General features: G+C 44.3%; 1 protein-coding gene across 1 annotated transcript; it reads right to left on the bottom strand.

The window, feature by feature from the left end:
- Nucleotides 1-8,707: 8,707 nt before the first annotated feature.
- CUNH4orf48 (chromosome unknown C4orf48 homolog) lies at nucleotides 8,708-18,645 on the bottom strand. The gene is made up of 4 exons (XM_026034171.1): nucleotides 18,549-18,645; nucleotides 18,252-18,409; nucleotides 12,934-13,022; nucleotides 8,708-9,646 (listed from the first exon to the last, which is right to left on the bottom strand). Exons 1-4 carry the CDS (start codon nucleotides 18,632-18,634, stop codon nucleotides 9,581-9,583), a joined length of 399 nt encoding a protein of 132 aa, XP_025889956.1. The 5' UTR covers nucleotides 18,635-18,645; the 3' UTR covers nucleotides 8,708-9,580.
- Nucleotides 18,646-19,382: the final 737 nt, after the last annotated feature.

The following is a 19,382-nucleotide window of genomic DNA, read 5'->3' as shown; positions in this document are numbered from 1 at the left end:
CACCCAGGGCTGTGCCCTGCTTGGTGCCTGGCTCCTGTCCCCTACGGAGAGGCCAACACACAAAATGGCGCCCTGGCCGCTTCTCCCTGTGTCCCTGATGGCCGTTCCAGCTCACAGAGCTGTGTTTCAGCAGCCTGCTCAGACCCACTGGCCCCGGGAAGGTACATGTCGCTCAGCCCGAAGGTTGGGGCACAAAGACACGCAGAGCACCACAGCTGAGCTGGGTGTGCAGCTCGTCTGAGGTACATGGCTGCCTTGGCCCCACCGCTCCCTCATGGGCGCAGACCTGCTCTCTGTCCTGGCCCCCCTGGCTCCGAAACCGCCTCACACGCCGCTTGCTGCCTATAAGGTTAACTCACCCCAAGGAGTTTCTAATTGTTGCTATAATACTACTAATGATTAATAACAATACACCAATAAATAAAGATTTTGTCTCCAGGTAATTTCTCAACGTTTCTTTCCATTTTAATCACGGTTTTCTTCGGCTGTTCCAGGCATGTGAGGGCTACAAACATGAATGCAGCATGGATTGCTCTGAGTCACCTGCTCCAGCAGAGGCTGGGGCACCGTAAGGAGAAGCACTGACAAACACACATTTTCCAGGCTCCTGCAGCTTTATAAGGAAAGAAACAACGCTTTTTTAGCAACATACTGGCAGGAATATGCCACTAGCTTGATAACCACAGTGAATAACATGCAGTCAGAAAACAAGATTAAAACTGAAGAAAAAGCCCCCGCACACTGTGGGGGAGATGGCTGACCTGCATAAATCCTCTTCTCTGCTAGGGCAAAAAGCTATCAGAAAGGATAAAAACATCCTGTTTTCCTTAAAAACATTTGCCTAATCATTGCTCTTTAATCCTCAACATCCCCGAACTGCATATTAAAATGATGTTTCTCTTCAGCTTAATACCATTTTTTGTCTTTTCAGCAAACTTAATCTGTGTCATGCCTGAAGATTGTTTACATGTATCAAAAATGTGCAAGGTAGAGTCAGTATCAAATACAAAACTGAGATTATTGTTTCTAAATTTCTAGTAACACCCCATTCCTGCATATCTTGACCAATTCCACTATACCTATTCCAGTTTACAGTGCTCTGGTGTCTATATTAGGTACACAAGCAAACCGGTATGCAAAACATCCTCCCTGCAAAGATTAGAAGCATCCGTGTCATTAGATTGCTCCAGCGAGAGCTTGGTGGCTCGACAGCCCAGGATTTGTGTGCAGTCCACAGAAACACTTTGTACTGGGGACTGTTCTCAACAGAGCAAGTCAGTCACTCAAGCAGAAGCAGCAAGATGCCTTTTCCACATTGGTGGTGACTGAGAAGCTCATGCCAACTGTTTTCCAGTTGGCACTGTGGAGACCTCTCTCTCATTCCAGATTCTTATTCCTCTCTCATATTCCAGACTCTGAATTTCATGATCAAGTTCCTGGCCTGATGCATCTCAGATTCCTTAAGGCCTTCTATGAATAAACTGTATATCTAAATGGCAATTAATTTTGAGCAGGCCATGTAAAGGACTTGTTCATATGCCATGCAATTGAAAATGGAAAAACAAAAATTTCAATAGCAATTTTAAATGGACATGATACAAATCAGACAATGTCAAATGAAAACTAACTAAATATATTTTTCCCATGGCTACTATTTTTGCTTTGTTTTGTTTTTTCCTCTTGAGTGTTTCATATTTGGTTTTATTCTTAGAAAGTTGGCCAAGGTCCAGTACCTCTTAATTTCCTCACAGGGCCAGGTCTTCTCAAGAAATGTTTACATGTGACTAACACAAACTTCTCAGTGATTTTTTTAAAATTTCTATTATGTAATTGCATGTATGGGAAACAGCTAATTGTTAGCAATGAAGAATATGTTTAAATTTTGCAAATTCTATTTTTTGGCATACTATCTAAGACAATAGAGTCTTTGCAATGCATATATAATTGTTTCAAAAATTCAGGTTATTCAGCACATCATTGGGCATGGAGGACTTATTTCATTGCAGGAGATATACGGCGTTCTACTTAGCTATGACAGGTCATGTTACGAGGGGTCATGCAAGTCACAGGTACTAAATCTAGTTTCTGAACAGAAGTTTATAACCTTCTCCTTAGTGGTCCTGTGTGAATGTTCACAGAATAACCTTGATATTTCCCTGCTGTTTCTCATCCTTGTATTCAGACTCATTCATGTAGTTCAGGGAAAAATAATATAAAAAGAAGATAATATAAAAAGAGCATCAAAGTAGTTGAGCTAAATTAAAAGATAATTTAGAGTTCTGAACCAGAATTAGTTGCCAAGAATCAAATCAGTGATTTTATAAATCTATTTGAATATATAAATGAAATATATAAACACTCCTTCATTTCCTGTATAAATTATCCAAATACTATCTAAGCAAATAACAATTAGACGGACATTATTTGTTACTTGGACATGCAAAATCAATCAGGGCTATAATGTTTAAAGATTTTCCCGTAAAACAATGATACCTTAGCACTTCAGCAATAACTTTATTATTTTCATCTATCAATAACGTATTTCCATTTAATACATCCACAAATGAGACACATCAGTCCACATTCATCACATGCAAATAGCTGCAAAGAAAACATTAGTTTTCTAATAAAACAATAGTCAAAACATTAGGTAGCTCATATCTCAAAGTACATAAGCAGGAAAGTTGTATCAGAGCTCAAGAATTCCTGGTTTCCAAATTCTTCTTCAGGCTTATATTATACTGAACAGCTGCCAATGTGTTTATGCTATACATTCAACTCCACCTACACCTGAGAAGTGAAATACAGTCATAGTTTCCTAAGCAATTGAAAATAAAGGAAAAAAATTAAACATCAGAGAAGATAGATTTGTTATGATATCACTGTCATGGCTTTGCAAACAGATCCACAGTTTTACCTCAGCTTCTTCATTTATTTATATGGAGTGAATTCTGATGTAAAGAGAATCTGTCCTCTTGATAAATGTTAGAAGTCTCTATCTGCAATGTATGGAGGAGTAGAAGCAGGTTGCTGTATCAATAGAAAAAAAGGAGCCATATGCAGCAACCTGTGCTGCAGACAGCGTAGTCTATCTTTAGTACCTTAATGCTTTTAAGATGATGAAATACCTTCTGCACCACTGCAAAAAGGTTACATTTCTACTTGGTATTTCACATAGTCAGTCCTTAAACAATAGATAGCATTTAATCTTGAAGCCAACCGTTGATTAGATCGGGAGGCACAAAGTAAAGAATAACGTGTTACAGGATCCACGTTCTTCAACAGAGTTCTCTGCTTTGTATTTCCAGGGACAGGGCAGAGCAGTTTGCTGGACCCTGCAAATTCTGTTACAGTTCAGGAAGGCAACTGGAAATCCAAAGATCGAGTGAACAAAGCAGTTTGCCAGTGCACAATGGGCCTCATTCACCTTTTCCATGAGTCTGTGAAGAACCCCATGTGGACATATGAGGGTAGAATTTAGGCCGTCATGGGAAGAAAACAGCTTTGGTAATGACTGCAGAGTACACACGTGGAATTCAAGGCATCCAGACAGGCCAAGCAGAACAAAAGGTCTATCATTTACCGGACACTTTTCTGCAGAGAGCTATTGCATGGAAAACATAGTGATGGTTGCGGTGAACTGAAGCATTAGTAATGGATATTAATGAACATAATCAATGTGAATTCTCATTTATTTACTAGGGACAGGGCTATGTTTACACACAGACCGACTGAGTGGCTACTTGGGGTTCCTCACTGGGTAAAGCTCCATCATGGATCACTGCTCTGTCTCAACTGACCCTTTTGTTTTTTGCTTTTCCTCCCTGCCATGTTCGAGCTGGAACTGGAACTACATGTTTCATGGGTCTGGTTATCTTCTCTTTGCCCTCCAGCTTGGGATGGAGCCAGGCGGGACAGGTTTGAGGCAAATGGGCTCCTGATGGACTCTAGGTCCTATGAAGCTTACCATGGCTTTGGTCTCCTTGCAGTCAAATCTCAGGGAATGGTGTGAATAGTGACGTGATATTCTAACAGACTTCTTTTAATTTCCCCTCTGGATTTAGGGGAAGGAAGTTAATAACTTCAACTTGCTCTTTGGTCTTATAGATATAGAACATACCATAAGCGTCTAAGTTTGTCCACATCAAGTCAGACCAAAAGTCTTTCTAGTGTGACATACCCCTCCAGCAGCCAATGCAGCAGCTTAGGGAAGAAGGTAAGAGCAGAGCATACATAGCATGCTGTATCTGTAAAATATTCTGCCACTCACTAGTGTTTTGTGGTTCTGGGACTTACTGAGCCAAAGCCGGCATCTCTGGCACTAGGTTGATCTCATTTGGAGCCTGACAGTAATTAACATTGACCCTCCTCAAACCACTTCACAACACGAGCCAACAATTTATCATGAACATACAAAGAAAAAGAATCCTTCCCTTGGCCATGTGGAGATGCAGAGACTGCCTCTCTGTTCCAAGGCCCAAGGCCAGCTCACGGCAGAACTGGAATCAGAAACTGGAAAATCGTGGTCTCTTTTCAAAAGTTTAGCAGATGAACCCATCTTGCTCGAGCTGTTGCTGCCAGAAATTATTTATTCAAAATGTTTGTTGGAATAAAAATGAGGCTAAATATTCTCACACACATATATACAGACATATAAATATTCATATATATCTTATACATATTTACATATTTGCAGGAGATACTGTTTTTCCACTTCTGGTTATCTTTTGCTGACAAGAGCACTCTTTTCAGTGACACCTGCCTCTCTCTGTGGCTAGAAATAAATACAGATTATTTTCCCCTAAATGTTTGAGTTGGCAGGTACCAGTTTGCACAAGATGTTTCCAGCTCTGTGGCATTTTCTTTGCACAGCACAAAGCCTCCCCGAACCTTTACATGTTGTGAGCACCTCCTGCATTGCTTTATGTGAGAAGTCTCCCTTTCTGCTGGCTGAATTGGGAGAGTCAAAGCAGAATTTCTGCCTTACACCAGTTGCAAAGAAAAATCATCTCTCTGCTTCAGGAAAGGCACAACTGCCTCATGGACTTTCTCCTTTAGAATTATCTTTGCGTTTGGACTGGAATTTTGCTGGAATTTTGCTTTTAGTCTTCTTCAGCATGGAAGGTGCTTTCCACCAGCACCAAGATGTCCTGCCTGGCAGCAGAGAGCCAGGCCAGCCCTCGGCACACGTCCCTCCGCTGCAGGAAGAGTCTTGGCCACAGGTCCATTGGTACCAGCGTGGAGGTCCGTCCTTAGGAGCCTCGGTTTCTAAATATGGGATTTCCATCTGCAGAGTGTATTTCATGGGTCTTTCAAAGAGTTCTGCACAAAGCCATGGGTAAAAAGCACCAGCTTATGCACCAGGCAGATTCAGCTAACAATAATAATATTTAATTTTGCTATGAAGAACCATTACAAGCAAGTTAAATTGTGTTCCCATTTTTCAGAATGAAAGCCAGAGATTCATTTTAGCTGCATCTTTAGAGTCATCCGGAGACTTAACTCAAAGCAACTACCTGAAGATACACAGTTACACGCAGAGAAGACATTAGCACAGGAATGAGAAGAAAGATGCACTACCACCATTTATCCATCACTTTGCCTACCCTGAGAAAGCACCTGTGCAGAGACAGCACAGTTAGAATCACAGAATCATAGAATCCTTAAGGTTGGAAGGGACCTCAGAGGCCATCGAGTCCAACCCCTTGCTCACGCAGGGTCACCTAGAGCACGTGGCACAGGGCTGCGTCCAAGTAGGTTTGGAAGATCTCCAAAGAAGGAGACTCTACAGCCTCTCTGGGCAGCCTGTTCCAGTGCTTTGTCGCCCTCACTGCCAAAAAGTGTTTTCTCAAGTTCCTGTGGAACTTTYGGTGCCTCAGCTTGTGTCCATTTCCTCTAGTCCTGTCGCTGGCCACCACTGAAAAGAGGCCGCCCCCTCCTCCTCCCTCCCTCCCTTGAGGTATTTATAGACACTGTTCAGGTCCCCCCTCAGCCTCCTCTTCTCCAGGCTGAACAGGCCCAGCTCTCTCAGCCTTTGCTCATATGGCAGATGTTCCAGGCCCCTGATCATCCTGGTAGCCCTGCGCCGGACTCTCTCCAGCAGCTCCACATCCCTCTTGTACTGGGGAGCCCAGAGCTGGACACAGTCTCCAGATTTGGCCTCACCAGGGCTGTGTATAGGGGGATGATCACCTCCCTCGACCTGCTGGAGACGCTCTTCTTAATGCACCTCAGGATCCCTTTGGCCTTCTTGGCCACCAGGGCACTGCTGCTTCATGGGCAACTTCTTCTTGAGCGAGAACTTGACTGTCCGTGTTTACAGCCTGCTGCTTCACTCCATGTGCACAGAGATCAGGTGCCAGGGCAGCAGCAGGGCACCAAAAGGAAAGAAAGCACAGCTTGGTTTCAGAAGGCCATGAGAATTGCCTTGGCCCCACAGCAAAATGGGGCTCAAAGTGTTGTGAGGGAAAACAGAACTCTTAGTTTCCATCCTCCTAAACAGAGAGACAGGACATAGCTTTTTGTTTTAACCCTCCTGCTTTTACAGCTTTCTGAGTGTTTCATACACAGTTTTCATTAAATGGAGGATCGAGGAGTTTCTGAATTTAAATTAACTTCATGAGCAATAATAAATTAAAATTATCTAGCTCAATGTTTTCTTTATGCCCTCATATTAATTATAAGGGGCTTTATCTAAACCACTAAGTACAAAGTGTGAGATCTTTAAAAAAAACTCACAGAACCATTAATGTTCTTTTAATGTCTAATAAGAGTGAGTTAGAGTTTATACTTCAGCAATCAAGAACACATTCACAAATGCAACACAAATACAGGGTTTCTTGATTTTTTGTGACATAAAATAGCACTTTTTCCCTGTAGATTTTCCACCTAACTAAAGAGCAGATATTTATGGCTGCACGAATGCTACAGCTTTCCAAATCAATACCAAGACACACTACTATGACCATCTTGCCTTTTTATTGTTATAGAAGAAGAGAAGCACAAATAACATAATCACTGCCATCACTGGTGTAAACTCACAATGTCATTCTGACTCCTTGGGAATCAGAAAACCTCCACTCATCATTCACTCCATTTTTTTTATCATAAAGAACTGCAAACATCAACTGTCAGCAACCATTTTTCTAAATAAAAACACAGCCAAAAATGTATTTACTAATAGGCCTTTTAAAGATTCTTTAAGGTACCAGCAAAATAAGCATGCACACTAGCAATACAAACCCATAGATATGTTGCCCTCCCCAAAAGCTGAGCTGTGCTGACCAATTCCCAGGTTTGATGTTGGAATTCCACCTCCTGCAAAAAGCCAAGTCGGGATCTGTGCCTTGCTTAAGTTCAATTCTCAGTGGGAGCAAAGCAACAAAAGGGGTTGCTTTAAACCTAATATTTAACTGTAAACTAAAACCAGGTCTGTGGTGAGAAGCTGGTCTATCATGTTACTTGTCTTTTATACAAACTGCATGATTTTGCATGTTTTTGGGTGGGTGGAGGGGGAATGTGCACTTGAGGGCTGCATGAACATCCCCAACATATATTGGATCCTGATGATGTATAAAGGGTTTTTCCAGATTACTTGACAGGACAAAGCAAATGTCTCACTTGAAATGCAGGTGCAAGGAAGCTTTTCCTTGCTAAGAGCCACGTGCCTTTCTGATGGCTTTGGCAGAGCCTATGGCAGTGATCTCCTCTGTGGCACTTAATATGTCTGCAAACAAGGTAATAATTTGGCAGCAGGTTGAGTTCCTGATGCCTGCCCTAGTGGGACTGAAAATGGTGAGAGGAGGTTTGAAAACATACGAATCCATCATAAAGTCTTTATCCTTACACCGATACCATTGGAATCATCAGACCTGGCTTTTGCATTCAGTTTGGGGCTCCCATTCACCACTAATGAATAAAAAGCACTGAAAATTTAAGGTTCTTCCATGACTTAGCCATAAATTCTACCATAGCCAAGTCATTCCAGCTTGCTATTTTTTTCCAAAGGTAATTTCTGGAGACATTTAACAGGCTGCCTTGTGATTGGGGCTCCAATGAGTCTGGTTCACCACCCAGGAAATGTCTCCTGGTGTCTCCTATGGCTTGTTCTTTTGTAATCCCTCACGGAAATATGGAATGATCCTGACACCAGACTGCGGCTCAAGGGACCCAAAACCTCTGAAATAAGCTTAGCAATCTTCCTGTCATGCCAGTCTGCACAGCCAGGTGATGCACATAAATGTATAATAAGGATGATGATAAAAGAAATATTTCTAGCCTGCTTGCTTTTTAAAAGTTATTAATTAACCTCCTAACTGGCTGAGCAGCCTGACAGTAAAATATCAGCCTGTTAATGGGTAATAAACAAAAGTGCATAAAATAAGTTGGAAAGCTGCTTTTGTTGGCTCTGATATTTTAAGTATATGAAAAATCTTTTATTGCCTACAAGAATTTTCCATCAGGGTCATTTTCTGTTCCTCTTCTCCTGCCTCCCTCTCCTCACAAAAAAAAAAAAAAAAAAAAAAAAAAGTGAAACAACGAGAAGGGATCTGCTTGTTTTTTTCCCCAGAATAACAAGGCAGCAGGGGTGTTATCAACATCAGCACTTTAACCCCCACTGTGGAGCGGAATTCTTTCCCATATAAAGTTCATGAAGGAGCTATGGACCATTTTGGTGGAAATTAAATGTTCCCAACTGACAGTTTGCAGGAGATTTCTGGGGGCACAGGCATTTTGGAGGCTCTTTGCCAGAGCTCTCTGCAGAGGCCAGTGAGAATGCTTCACCCCAGTATGTGATTTGCTTAATGAAAGACACTTTTCCGGAAGATTTTGGCAGACACAACGAGTTCAATTGCCAGGCAGTGTTCATGTGATTACAAACATTACTGATCACATTAGGTACTTAATAAATCCCTCCAAAAAGATCATAGTTACTGTGTGGCTCTGAAGAAATGAATGCTGTGATGCATGTTACTGTGTTTGCCATGTACTGGACTATTGCGATAATCTCTACAATTTTGGGCAAATACCCAAATACTTTCCACAAATTGTCAAGCAGTCGATGACAACTATTAATTTCTATATAAAAACATCACTGCTTTTAAGTAGCTTTCAGCTATGCATCGTTGCAAAACACCCTTCTTTTTCTGAGGGCCACATTCTGACACTAAATATATCAAAGAATTATTTAAAAGTATATCCTTAGATGTCTTCTCTTGGCTGATATGAAATGATGACATTTCCACTGACTTTTCCAGATATATGGCAATTTACATGTGCTGAGGATCTGCCCTGAGAGTCTCCGGACAATATTTGGCTTGAAATATGAGAAAAGTGACATGCTGACCTTCCATAAAACCCACGAGCATGACTGTCGCCCTGTTTCGTCTTCTGACATTTCAGTAGATGCAGTATCACACAGAGTAATGACAAAACACATCAAAGCAGAAACGGTCTAACTGAGCTGTACCTGTTTGGATAAAAATTGGTTTCCTTGTGGTGCCGCTAGATCTTCCTGTAATTTATTGAGCAGAACTTTAAAAATGAGTGAGTGTCCATTGGCCAAATCCCTGTGTTCCTTTCAGTATATTGCAGGAAAGCAGTCACAGAGGCCTCTCTTTTCTGCTCGCAGGAGGAGGGTTTCTGTCTGTAAAAAATCATGAAATGAAAAGAACTGAATATATCACTTTAAAAGAATATATAATTGATTAGGCCTAATCCCTCAGCACAGCTGTAGTCAAGGTGCTTTGCTGAGTGAAAAATCCTAGCTATTAGTGCTGGTTTTCATCCAGAAGAAGTGATACAAAATAAGTATGTTTAGAACTGGATGCATGGAGAGTATTTTTGGAGCTTAAATGTTTTCATTTTCATAGTTAACTTGCAGGGACTGGCCTTGCAAAATTATTAAAGTGTGCTTTGTAAATCCTGAGCAAAATTCCACTTTCAACTGCACTGCTTTTAATCCCTTCGAGATGATTGATGGCTTCCTGGTGGTGATGTCTTCAGTGCTGTGTAATTTAATTGTAGCAGAGAGCATGTGCTAAGGGGCCGGTTGTGCTCTCAGTTACACCACTGATTCTGCAGAATAACTCGGAGGTAAATCCAGCTGCATTTCTAACCTTGTTTTCTGAAACTCATAACCTCCCAAGGCAGATCTGCACTTGAGTTTGGGTTTTGAGTTTTAATCTGAGTTAATTTATTGACAGTTGCCTTATTGCCAACTTCATTTGGAGATATGCCTCCAGAATCCCATCAACACCTTAGAAACCTCTTTTTATGTTTGCATTTAAAATGTCTGTGTCCTGGTTTTGGAGAGTCTTGGTAGAAAAGCACTTCCAAGCTTTTTTTTTTTCTCTCTCTCTCTATCCAGGAAAAAATTTCAGAACCTCAAGTATCATTTATTTCATGTTCAAATATCCTAGATATTTTGCGGATTCTGGTCTTGCCTTTTGAGAAACAAAGGTTGAAATTCTTGCAATACTTGCAAGAGGGATACCCAAAGTAGTTTGTGGATTAACTTTGAAGGGTTTATTAAGAAGGAGAAAAAAAAAAAAAAGTTAACAGGCTTAAATTTACCAGGAACGGGGTTCACATCTCCGCTGGATGAAACATAAAATCTTGCAAAGCACAATCAAAAATCCCTGTGAAACAAGGTCTTCAGCCAACTGGTATTCCTTTGATGTGATGCATCCTGACAAACTAAAATCAGCAAGGCCTGGATTAACAAAGCTGCCCAGCTCCCATAGGAGTAGTTGGACACTTCTCTGCAGTGACCTGCTCACCCATCCTAGGACGTCTCTGCTGAGCAGTGCAGCACAGCCATTCCCTCTGGCCCTCACCATTTTTGCTCCACTCATTTCTTGGTCTTAGATGTCAGGCTTTTGGGTGCAGAGGCTGTTTTCAGAGCTGCATTTCCCTCCCTTCACACACCTCTACCGCTTTCAATCCAAACTGGTGACATCCATCTTTGCATTAAAGAGGACTGGCTCACTTTGCTTGTCTTCTTGCACTTACCAGCTCACTGCAGTGGCACGTGTTATCAAACACTGCTTCTCACTCATACAATGCAATCCTGGGTGAGTGAGTGCTCTCATTGCTGGCCGTCCAGGAAAGATCCTAAAATCATCTTAACATCACACAGGCTTATCGGGTCTCCTCGTAATGCCAACAAGCTGTCGTTGCTGCCACAAACCCTGCCTAGGAAGCATTAATGACTTATGACAGATAGGAAGAGCAGTTTTAGGAGCATTCAACTATGACCTGAAAGACTGTGAAGCAGAAACCTCAGTTACCAAAATGAAAGCCATGTCCTCCATGGGCTTTCCATAACAGGGACTTTCTATACTCAAGAGTTCTTGAATGAAGTTGTCTGAGGGTAAAGCTTGACAAGCTGGACAGTATAAGCCAAGCACTAGTGCCGGGGTAAGGAAGAGCAGGTGGTGCCTTTCAGAAATGGAAGGCCAGAATGTGCCTCTTGCAGAGCGCTGGCCACTGCATTTCACACAAGTATCTCTGTATCATTCAGTAACTTGTATTTAACAGAAGCACCTTCCCATGTAAAAACCTGGTGACATTTAAGAGAATGAGCACAGCTATAGTTGCTCATGGTCTTGCTGTATCATGCATAGGTACAAAATATTTCAGCTGAAAAATCCAAACAGGTGAAACCCTCTTTTGCACCAGCACAGGCCACCAGTGCTGCAGGGAGTAATTGTAGAGCTGATGCCTCTCTGTTCACAGCCTGCAGCAGTAGTTGCTTAGCATTATGACGGTAACTATACTTAGCATTATGCCCAGGAAATTCTTTTGCATCTATATGATATTGCATTGAGAGCTCTGCCCTAATCAGCTTGCTATTGATAGCTCAAGAAAGCTAAAGTCACTCCAACTTCACTGTGTGGGGCCCTACGTGATTGCCCAAGGTCACAGGAAACCAAAAGCAAAGCAACATAATCACCTTTCTGTATTACAGTTTGGGACACATCATTGATTTACATCTCTTCTGTTGATTCTGCTGTGAGTGACAACTTAAGCAGAGTGACTTCAAATGAACTGGGGGCCCTTCCCACCTACCAAGGAGATGGCACCAGCCAAAGGCACTGAGCAGTCACCTAACGGAGCTAACTGGGAGATGTGGCTACAACTTCACTTCAGCAAAAGCTGCTTCCCTGTCACGTTGCCAGTGTTTATGAAGCTGTTAGGGAGGGAGAAGTTGCACAAGACATATATGGGGCGGTGGGGCTCTATAAGATAAATATAGAGACCTGCTGCCCCTTGCATCCTTCTGGCAGCTCGGGGACCACCTGTGCATTTTAGATGAGTAAATACTACCCCAGTCAGCATTTGTCTGTACTTAGGAAGCCCCATCTGTATGCACTACTAAAATCAGGGCATTTACCATACCCTGAGTTTTTGTTCACTGGGATTTCTGCACCACAAGAAAAGCATGTGAATTTGTAAAGTGCTCTGTGTGCTGTGATAAGAACCTGAGCAAATTCACTTCTGACTTTCTCATGAATATTGATGCATAAGTGAAGAATATAAGCACTTCCCACTCCTCCCTGTCAGCCCTGCTTGCCTTTTATCCTGCTCTCCCGTTCACCTTCTGCTCCTGCCCAGTATAGTCAGACCACAGCTCAGAAGCAATGCTTGAGATAAAGAGAAATTCATCTTTCCCATTCTTTGCTCCTGCATATATCTTCTTTTCTTCTCTATTTGAGGCAGGTAACTCTTTGCCCTGTTATGCAAGAAGTCTGACTGGATGGTCTTTAATGAACCTCTCCAGCCTGTGAAAAATAATCTGTACTTGGTGCAATCCTATTTGCTGGAATGGAAGTGAGTCAGCAGAAATGTCATGTCTGCTGTGCACAGGCAGGTGGACCTGGCGACCGGGAGATAAAGGCTAAGGAGAAACATCTCTATAGAAACACATACCCGTGTGTCTAGATTATAGGCAGTCTTCTTCAAATCCTGCAACGCCCTCTGCATGAACTCAAACGCATGGCAGTCGACACAGGGACGACCTGGGAAGAGGTGCAATAAAAAAGGCATCACTGTCAAAGAGGAGATACTGAGAGATCTTGTACTGACAAAATAAAGCACATTTTACTGGCACCCAAATGTACGTGTGCACAAGGTTAGGGTGTCTGTGGACCAAGATGCATCGATGCTGGTGCTCACTTCACTTGGGCAGACAAACAAAAGCAAATTAACATTTTGTTAATGCTCTTCTGAGCACAGGCCAGGCCTGATTCTGCCAGGACCTGGGTGCCTTTATCCCCCAATCTCTTACCTTGAGGTTAAAACCCTCAGCTCTCATACGAGAGTTAAATCTCAGCCCTTACTATGAGAATAGCAGCTTGTGGTGGTTCAGAAAGCAGAGGGGCAGGTCTGTTTGTACAGGAGCCTTTAGAGAACAGCCTGGCAGGGGACAGAGCCAGATCTGCCTGGGTTTCCTCCTGCCTGCTGCTGTATTTTCTCCCGGGCAGGAAGGCCAAGCGTCCCACTGTCCCCATGCTGCTGCCAGGACATGTGCACCGAGGCGCAGGGCAGGGAGAAGGCAGGGAGGAGGAGGAGGAGGTGGAGGAGAAGGAGGAGGAGGAGGAGGAGGAGGAGGAGGAGAAAGGGACTCGGTGACTAAAATGGTTCACTTCTATCCTGGGCCTGAGCATTCCCACTCCTCCAAGACTCGCCCTGCACTGATCTCACTCCCTCCTTGGAGCTGTGACTCTCTCACAGAGAAATGTGGGTTTTCAAGGGCAGAAATTGCAACGACTGCAGGGGATGCCTCCCTGTGCATCTCCATGGAGGGAGGGAAAATGTTCTGCCAGTCACAGAGCAGCCCTGACGGGGGAAGGGCTCAAAACCTTGTCACCAACAGCCACTTCAACTGCTCTGACAGAGCAAAGTGGGTGAGAAGCTGCTGCTCAGGCAGCTAAGGAGCATCCTGGTGCTGCAGGGTCCTGGGCACCTGCAGGACCCCACCCTGGCTCTCTGCAGGACCCCATTCCTGACTCCCCAGGGGCTTGATGGAAGGGAAGAGCCGGCGTCCTGGTGGCTCCATCGTCCCCAGGAAGCTTCTCTGGAGCTGTGACGGGTCTGGATCCAGGTGGTGTTTGTCCCTCGCTCAGCCTCCTCCAGCTGACCCCAGTCAAGCTATGGGGTTCATCCCAGGGATGTGGGGAAATGGCCCCACTGCAATAAGAACAGCAGCACTTGCTGAGACCCCCTCCAGACCCAGCTCCAGGTGGAGTTGAAAAGGTGGCTTTGATGTTTTTAAGACACAAAAAACCTTCCCAAAAACACAAAACCCAAACATTTTCAGTGTTTCAGTATGAGAAAGGAAACTTTCATCCTCGATGTGCTCTCAGCAAATCTGTCACTCCCTTGGCACTGTGGCCAGCTCCCTGCTGCTGCTGTGGTGCGGAGAGCACCCTGCTCTGGCTGCAGCTCAGGGAAGTGCCGCATACCCTGCAGCGCTCATCACCAAAGCGTTCTCAAAATGGGAACTCACTGAGGAATAAAACAAACTAGGGATCATAAGTGAACATCTCCTGCCCCTCACAATGTGCAGAAAGTGCGTGTGAGAAGAGCAATGCATTGCACAAACACTGAGTGCAACCCGGGAAGCCTTCCCAGACCCTCACAAAGGCCATGACTCTGCAGGAACCTCCACTGGCATTTGCACCAGATGAGCACAATATGGACAGGGAGATACTAGTGGAACTGCACAACAGTGCCAAGTACTTCTCCTATCCCTGCCCAAGTTGCTGCTCAGACATCAGAGCAGCTTCTGCAATAAAATAGTGATGGTGCTCAGAGCATTTGCCCCTGCAGGTCGGTGGGTTCTGCATCAGATCACAGGACTTACACCAGCACACAGAGACTGAAATCAAACCTTAAGTCGCATCAGAGCAAAGCACAGCACAGGGCTATTAATTCTTTGCTGACAGCTGGGAACAGGCTATCACTCACAGGGAGACTTAACAGGTTTGTGGATTAACATAATGAGAATTATCAGGAGTCAGCTATAATTCTTTAAATGGATCCTGCCAGCATGAAGGCTGTGTGTGTCTGTTTGGGGAGAAGCAGGGGAGGAGTGCTTAAAATACACTTCTTGGCCATATTCTTGGTGAAGAACTAGGGCTGAAAACACTGTGGAAGTCTAATTTACTTCTCCTCACATGCGCACTGGGCTTGTTCTTTGTACTTCATGCACTAATGAAACCAGACTGATCAGTTCCTGTTCTTCAAACTCCACATTTCAGCTTTTTCAGTGGATAATTTGGGTTCTAAAAGCAGAGAGTTATTGGGGAAATTACTTCTATTTTTTAGTAGATTGCACCGAATTTTGAAGTGTTATCTGCAAACATTTGCAACACTACTTTATACTTGAACAGTCTTTTGCAAATGCAAAGTGCTTGTGAATTTAGTACAAGGACCTGACTAATCACTGCTAATTAACATTCTTCACAATAAGCTAGGCATGGCTCTCTGATTTGCTTGTAAGCCAAATGCAGAGCAGGAGATGATTCTCTAAACCAGATATCACTACCACCCTACAGGGCAGTATCTTTGTGTAACACAGAGAACTGTGATTCCCTCACAGCCCTTCACTGCAACTCCAGTGCCTCCCACACTTGCACTTACCTCTCCTATAACCAGCACAGACAAAACACCACAGAACTGAACATATTGGGTCAGGAAATGCCTCTTCTCCCTTATGCTTAGCAAAAACAGAATTATTGTGGTGAATGTACATCATGTCCCTCCTGCTAGAACTTGCACTCCAGGCTCATTTCTCCCCCTGGGGCATTTAGGCTGATACAGCCAACATTTTTGTTTACCTGGGTTGACAGTATGGCGTTAAGCACCTGCAATATAGGTGCACATAGGCATTGCCGTTGCATTTCCCCCAGTGTGGGCCAGTGCTATCAGCTCCTTGGTAAGAAATAGTCAATGGAGCGGTCTTATAGGACAAGATGTAGGAATGTCTATACTAGATCAAACTGAAAGTCTGTTTGACCTAGTGTCTTGCCTAGTGTCATGTTTTGCATGAGCTCCTCATAGGAAGGAGCCTGTGGCCAGGTGCCTTCCCGGGCTTCAAGAAGAGCTGACATGGAGCAGTTCATCTCTGTGAGAATAAACTCATGGCCTTCTAGATAGGCAAGTGGCCTCCTGTCATGGACAGGACTGTCCGTGACAAGACACTCGAGCTGTTTACAATCCATGCCAGGAAACAACCTTGGACCACTCACTTTCCTGAGGTAGATATGGCCTCCGTTGCCAGATGCCCACAGGAGTGCACAAGAACATGGCAAACATGCAGGGATGCAGCCCTGTAACACCTTCCCAGGCCTCAGCAATATGTGACTTACACAGTTCCCAAGTCAGAAGAGGTGATTCTGCATCTAACAGCCCTTCCTGAGACTTTTCTTTCTTGAATTTGCCTAATTGGGTCTGTGATTCCAGGTAAGTTTTTAGCATCCACAGTGTTCTAGGGAAGGAGCTCCACAAGTCAGTTATCAGATATAGCACTAATGGGCAGAGGAAAGCACTTGGAGTGGTCAGCAGCAATGCAGCTCTCTCAACAACCAGCTAATTAGGGGCATCCTGGGTTCCTTAAATAATCACCAAAAAAAAAAAAAAAAAAACAGCACAAAGCAATCATGATCAGCAGGGAGCTGATCATGAGCTCTTGGCCTCATTTCAGACAGAAATAACTTCCTAGCATTTGCAGCAATACTAGCAGGATAAAGCTTCCAGCCTCCATATGCAGGATAGAGCAGCCTCCCTCCTCAGAAAGACTCACTCCTGCCTTCAATTCCACATCCTCAAATGCAAGAGCAAGATCAACCTTTCTCAAGGGCTCTTCAGGGGACTCAGTAACCTGGTCACAAGATGTAAAAAAGATTAAAAAACACCTTGAATTGGAGGTGAGAGTATGTGGCCAAGATGCAGTTCTACAGATAAAACAGGAGTGTCCACTACCAAGTGGCATGAGAAACTACTCTATACTTTTTCACAGATCTACCTCTGCTAGCAAAGACTTGCAAAGGGCACATATCATGTATTTCTCAATCACCATATTCCCCTTGAGAAGAAAAAATGTTTCCCCAAAAAGTTGCCATAAAAATTATTCAAGTTAATTAATATACACCTGGAAAACAGACACACAGAATAGAGGTGTGATACCGGAACTACAGCGGAACAGAACCCAAACTTAGTGCTGTCCCATTGACAGAAAAAAAAAAAAAAAGACAAGAAAATGGGAAAAAAAGACCAATCAGAATTCAAGTCCTGCATAGATAGTCATTGGCTTGTTTAAAAAGCAGTAATACTAATCTGGGAGAAACAGGCCTTGGATTAAGGATTTTGGTGGAAAAGATTGCTGTGATAAAAAGTGTGACTTACTTTCGTCACAATCTAGACAATCTAGAGATTATTTTGTAAACAGTTACTTTTCTTTTTCTTTTTTTTCTTCTCCAGAGGCTATTTTACATTTCCAATGAGCGAATATTTCACGCTTGTCTGCATCAAAAAACCCTGAGAATATTGACTCCTTCTCCTAATTCCTTGTACTAACACCTCATTTTAGAGCTAGGAAAGTTGAACTAGAGACTTGTTCAAAACACAGAGCACCTTAATGCAGAGCTGGGATCTCCCAGCTCCAAGCGCTGTGCACAATCCAATCTGTCATATTTTGCTATTTTGCTTTGCAGAGCAGCAGCCTGATTTCGGAAATCAGCACATGTTTTACAGAAACTCTCATAGGGCCCAATTGCCCCCATGTCAGTCCACAGCAGTTACAGGAAAGTTGAACTTGACCTTTTGTTCCAGCTAAGCACCAAAATACACAAAACGCAATGCCCTAGCAGAAATAAACATGATTTTCCTTCTAACGATACCCAGCCTAGCAGGGACTTTGCATGCAGAGCAGCAAACCTGGAGAGCCAGCTCTCAAGAAGCAGAACACAAAGACCTATAACCAAAGACTTTTCCAATAAGCTTAGGTGGAAATTACAGAGGGAAACACAGTATTGTTTTTCCCTAGGTAACTGCTAATTCCTTGCTTGCTGCTTCTGTGGGGGTTATTTTCCTGCTGGTTGCTGCCAGGCTCCGGAGTCATCATTGTACCCTCGCACACGAGGCAACGCCTCATCCCCCTGGAGCATCCCCGTGTGCGTGGCCGAGGCGGGCGGGCTGTGGGGAAGCGGTGCCACGGGGGGGATCGAGGGTGGCAGGGTACGTACTTTCGGCCGGGATGACGCTCCCCGCGTCCTGGCTGGCCCCGGCGCTGCTCGCGCCCAGCAGGCCGAGCAGCGACAGGAAGGGGATGGCCACGCGCACCACGCTCCACGCCGGCCGCAGCGCCATTGCCTCCGTCAATAATTCACGCCGTCTGCCCAGCCTGGAAGGAGGAGAGAGAACGAGAATGAGCGGCTGGCTCCCGGCGCGCTCCGTTCCCCCCGGGGCTGGCGGACGGGCACCGATCCACGTGGACGCGCAGCCCCACGAGGCGCCCATGTCGCCTCGGGCTCGCCGGGTACCTGGTCTCTCCCTTCGCTTGTGTGACAGAGCCTTGGGAAGCGCTGCGAGCGGAGCGGGCGAGCCTAGGCGCCGCCGCACGGAGCATGCGTTCCCTCCCGCATCTCCCCTTCCCTCATTGGGGTCATTGCCATGGAGATTCGCTATAGCAACACTGACAAACTGGAGCTGCCAAGTGGAGGGAAAGATTGAGAGGAGCAGATTTAAAGGGATCGCAGTGATGGCCGGGCCTCTGCCCATGGAAGGCCACCTCCCTGCCCTTGGCGAGCACTGGTTGCTGCAAGCGCTGCAAGAGGCTCTTGGGCAATATTTGTGTTTCTCTGATTCTCTGATTCTGCTAAAATAGGCAGGACCCATCCCTTGTTTTAGCTCCGATTTACTTAAGGAGAAGTTCTGCGCCAGGAGGTTTCAAATGGAGTGAAAACTCAGAAGTTTGCTTGGAGGAGACAAGACCTGCGACTGACCTCTTGTTCCCTGTGTCAAACCGCATTAAAAGTTTAGTGCAACTCAGAATATAACGAGTCCTTATGGACAACAGCAATGCACATGAGCAAGCCAGGAGTGTAAATCCTGCACAGCATCATGCTAGGTAGCCATGATAACAGCCCAATCAAAACCGATGTACGGCCAAATTTTAAGAACACTCACTTCAGGTTCAAGCTTTCATCTGGGATTTTGCTAACAGGCTGTGTCCGAACAAAGCTCATGCATGCATCCTCCTGGACAGGCCATCTCAATCAATATCTGGCTGAACTCAAGCCCTCACAAAGCAGAGGGCATTTAGAAAGGAAAAAAAAAAGAGGCTCTGAAAACCTGGTTGCCTCAGAGAGTGGTTA

The sequence above is a fragment of the Nothoprocta perdicaria genome, unplaced genomic scaffold, assembly GCF_003342845.1.
Source record: "Nothoprocta perdicaria isolate Ctin4 unplaced genomic scaffold, notPer1 scaffold_14, whole genome shotgun sequence".
NCBI classification, from domain to species: Eukaryota; Metazoa; Chordata; class Aves; order Tinamiformes; family Tinamidae; genus Nothoprocta; species Nothoprocta perdicaria.
The sequence above is the reverse complement of the archived record's forward strand: the minus strand, read 5'-3'. Positions and strand labels throughout refer to the sequence as shown.

Coding starts and splice junctions, on each gene's coding strand:
- CUNH4orf48 (XM_026034171.1), bottom strand. CDS start 18,634: ATGCTCCGTGCGGCGGCGCCTAGGCTCGCCCGCTCCGCTCGCAGCGCT. Junction 18,410..18,548: donor CAAGCGAAGGGAGAGACCAG/GTACCCGGCGAG, acceptor TCCTCCTTCCAG/GCTGGGCAGACGGCGTGAAT. Junction 9,647..12,933: donor CCTATAATCTAGACACACGG/GTATGTGTTTCT, acceptor GATTTTTTACAG/ACAGAAACCCTCCTCCTGCG.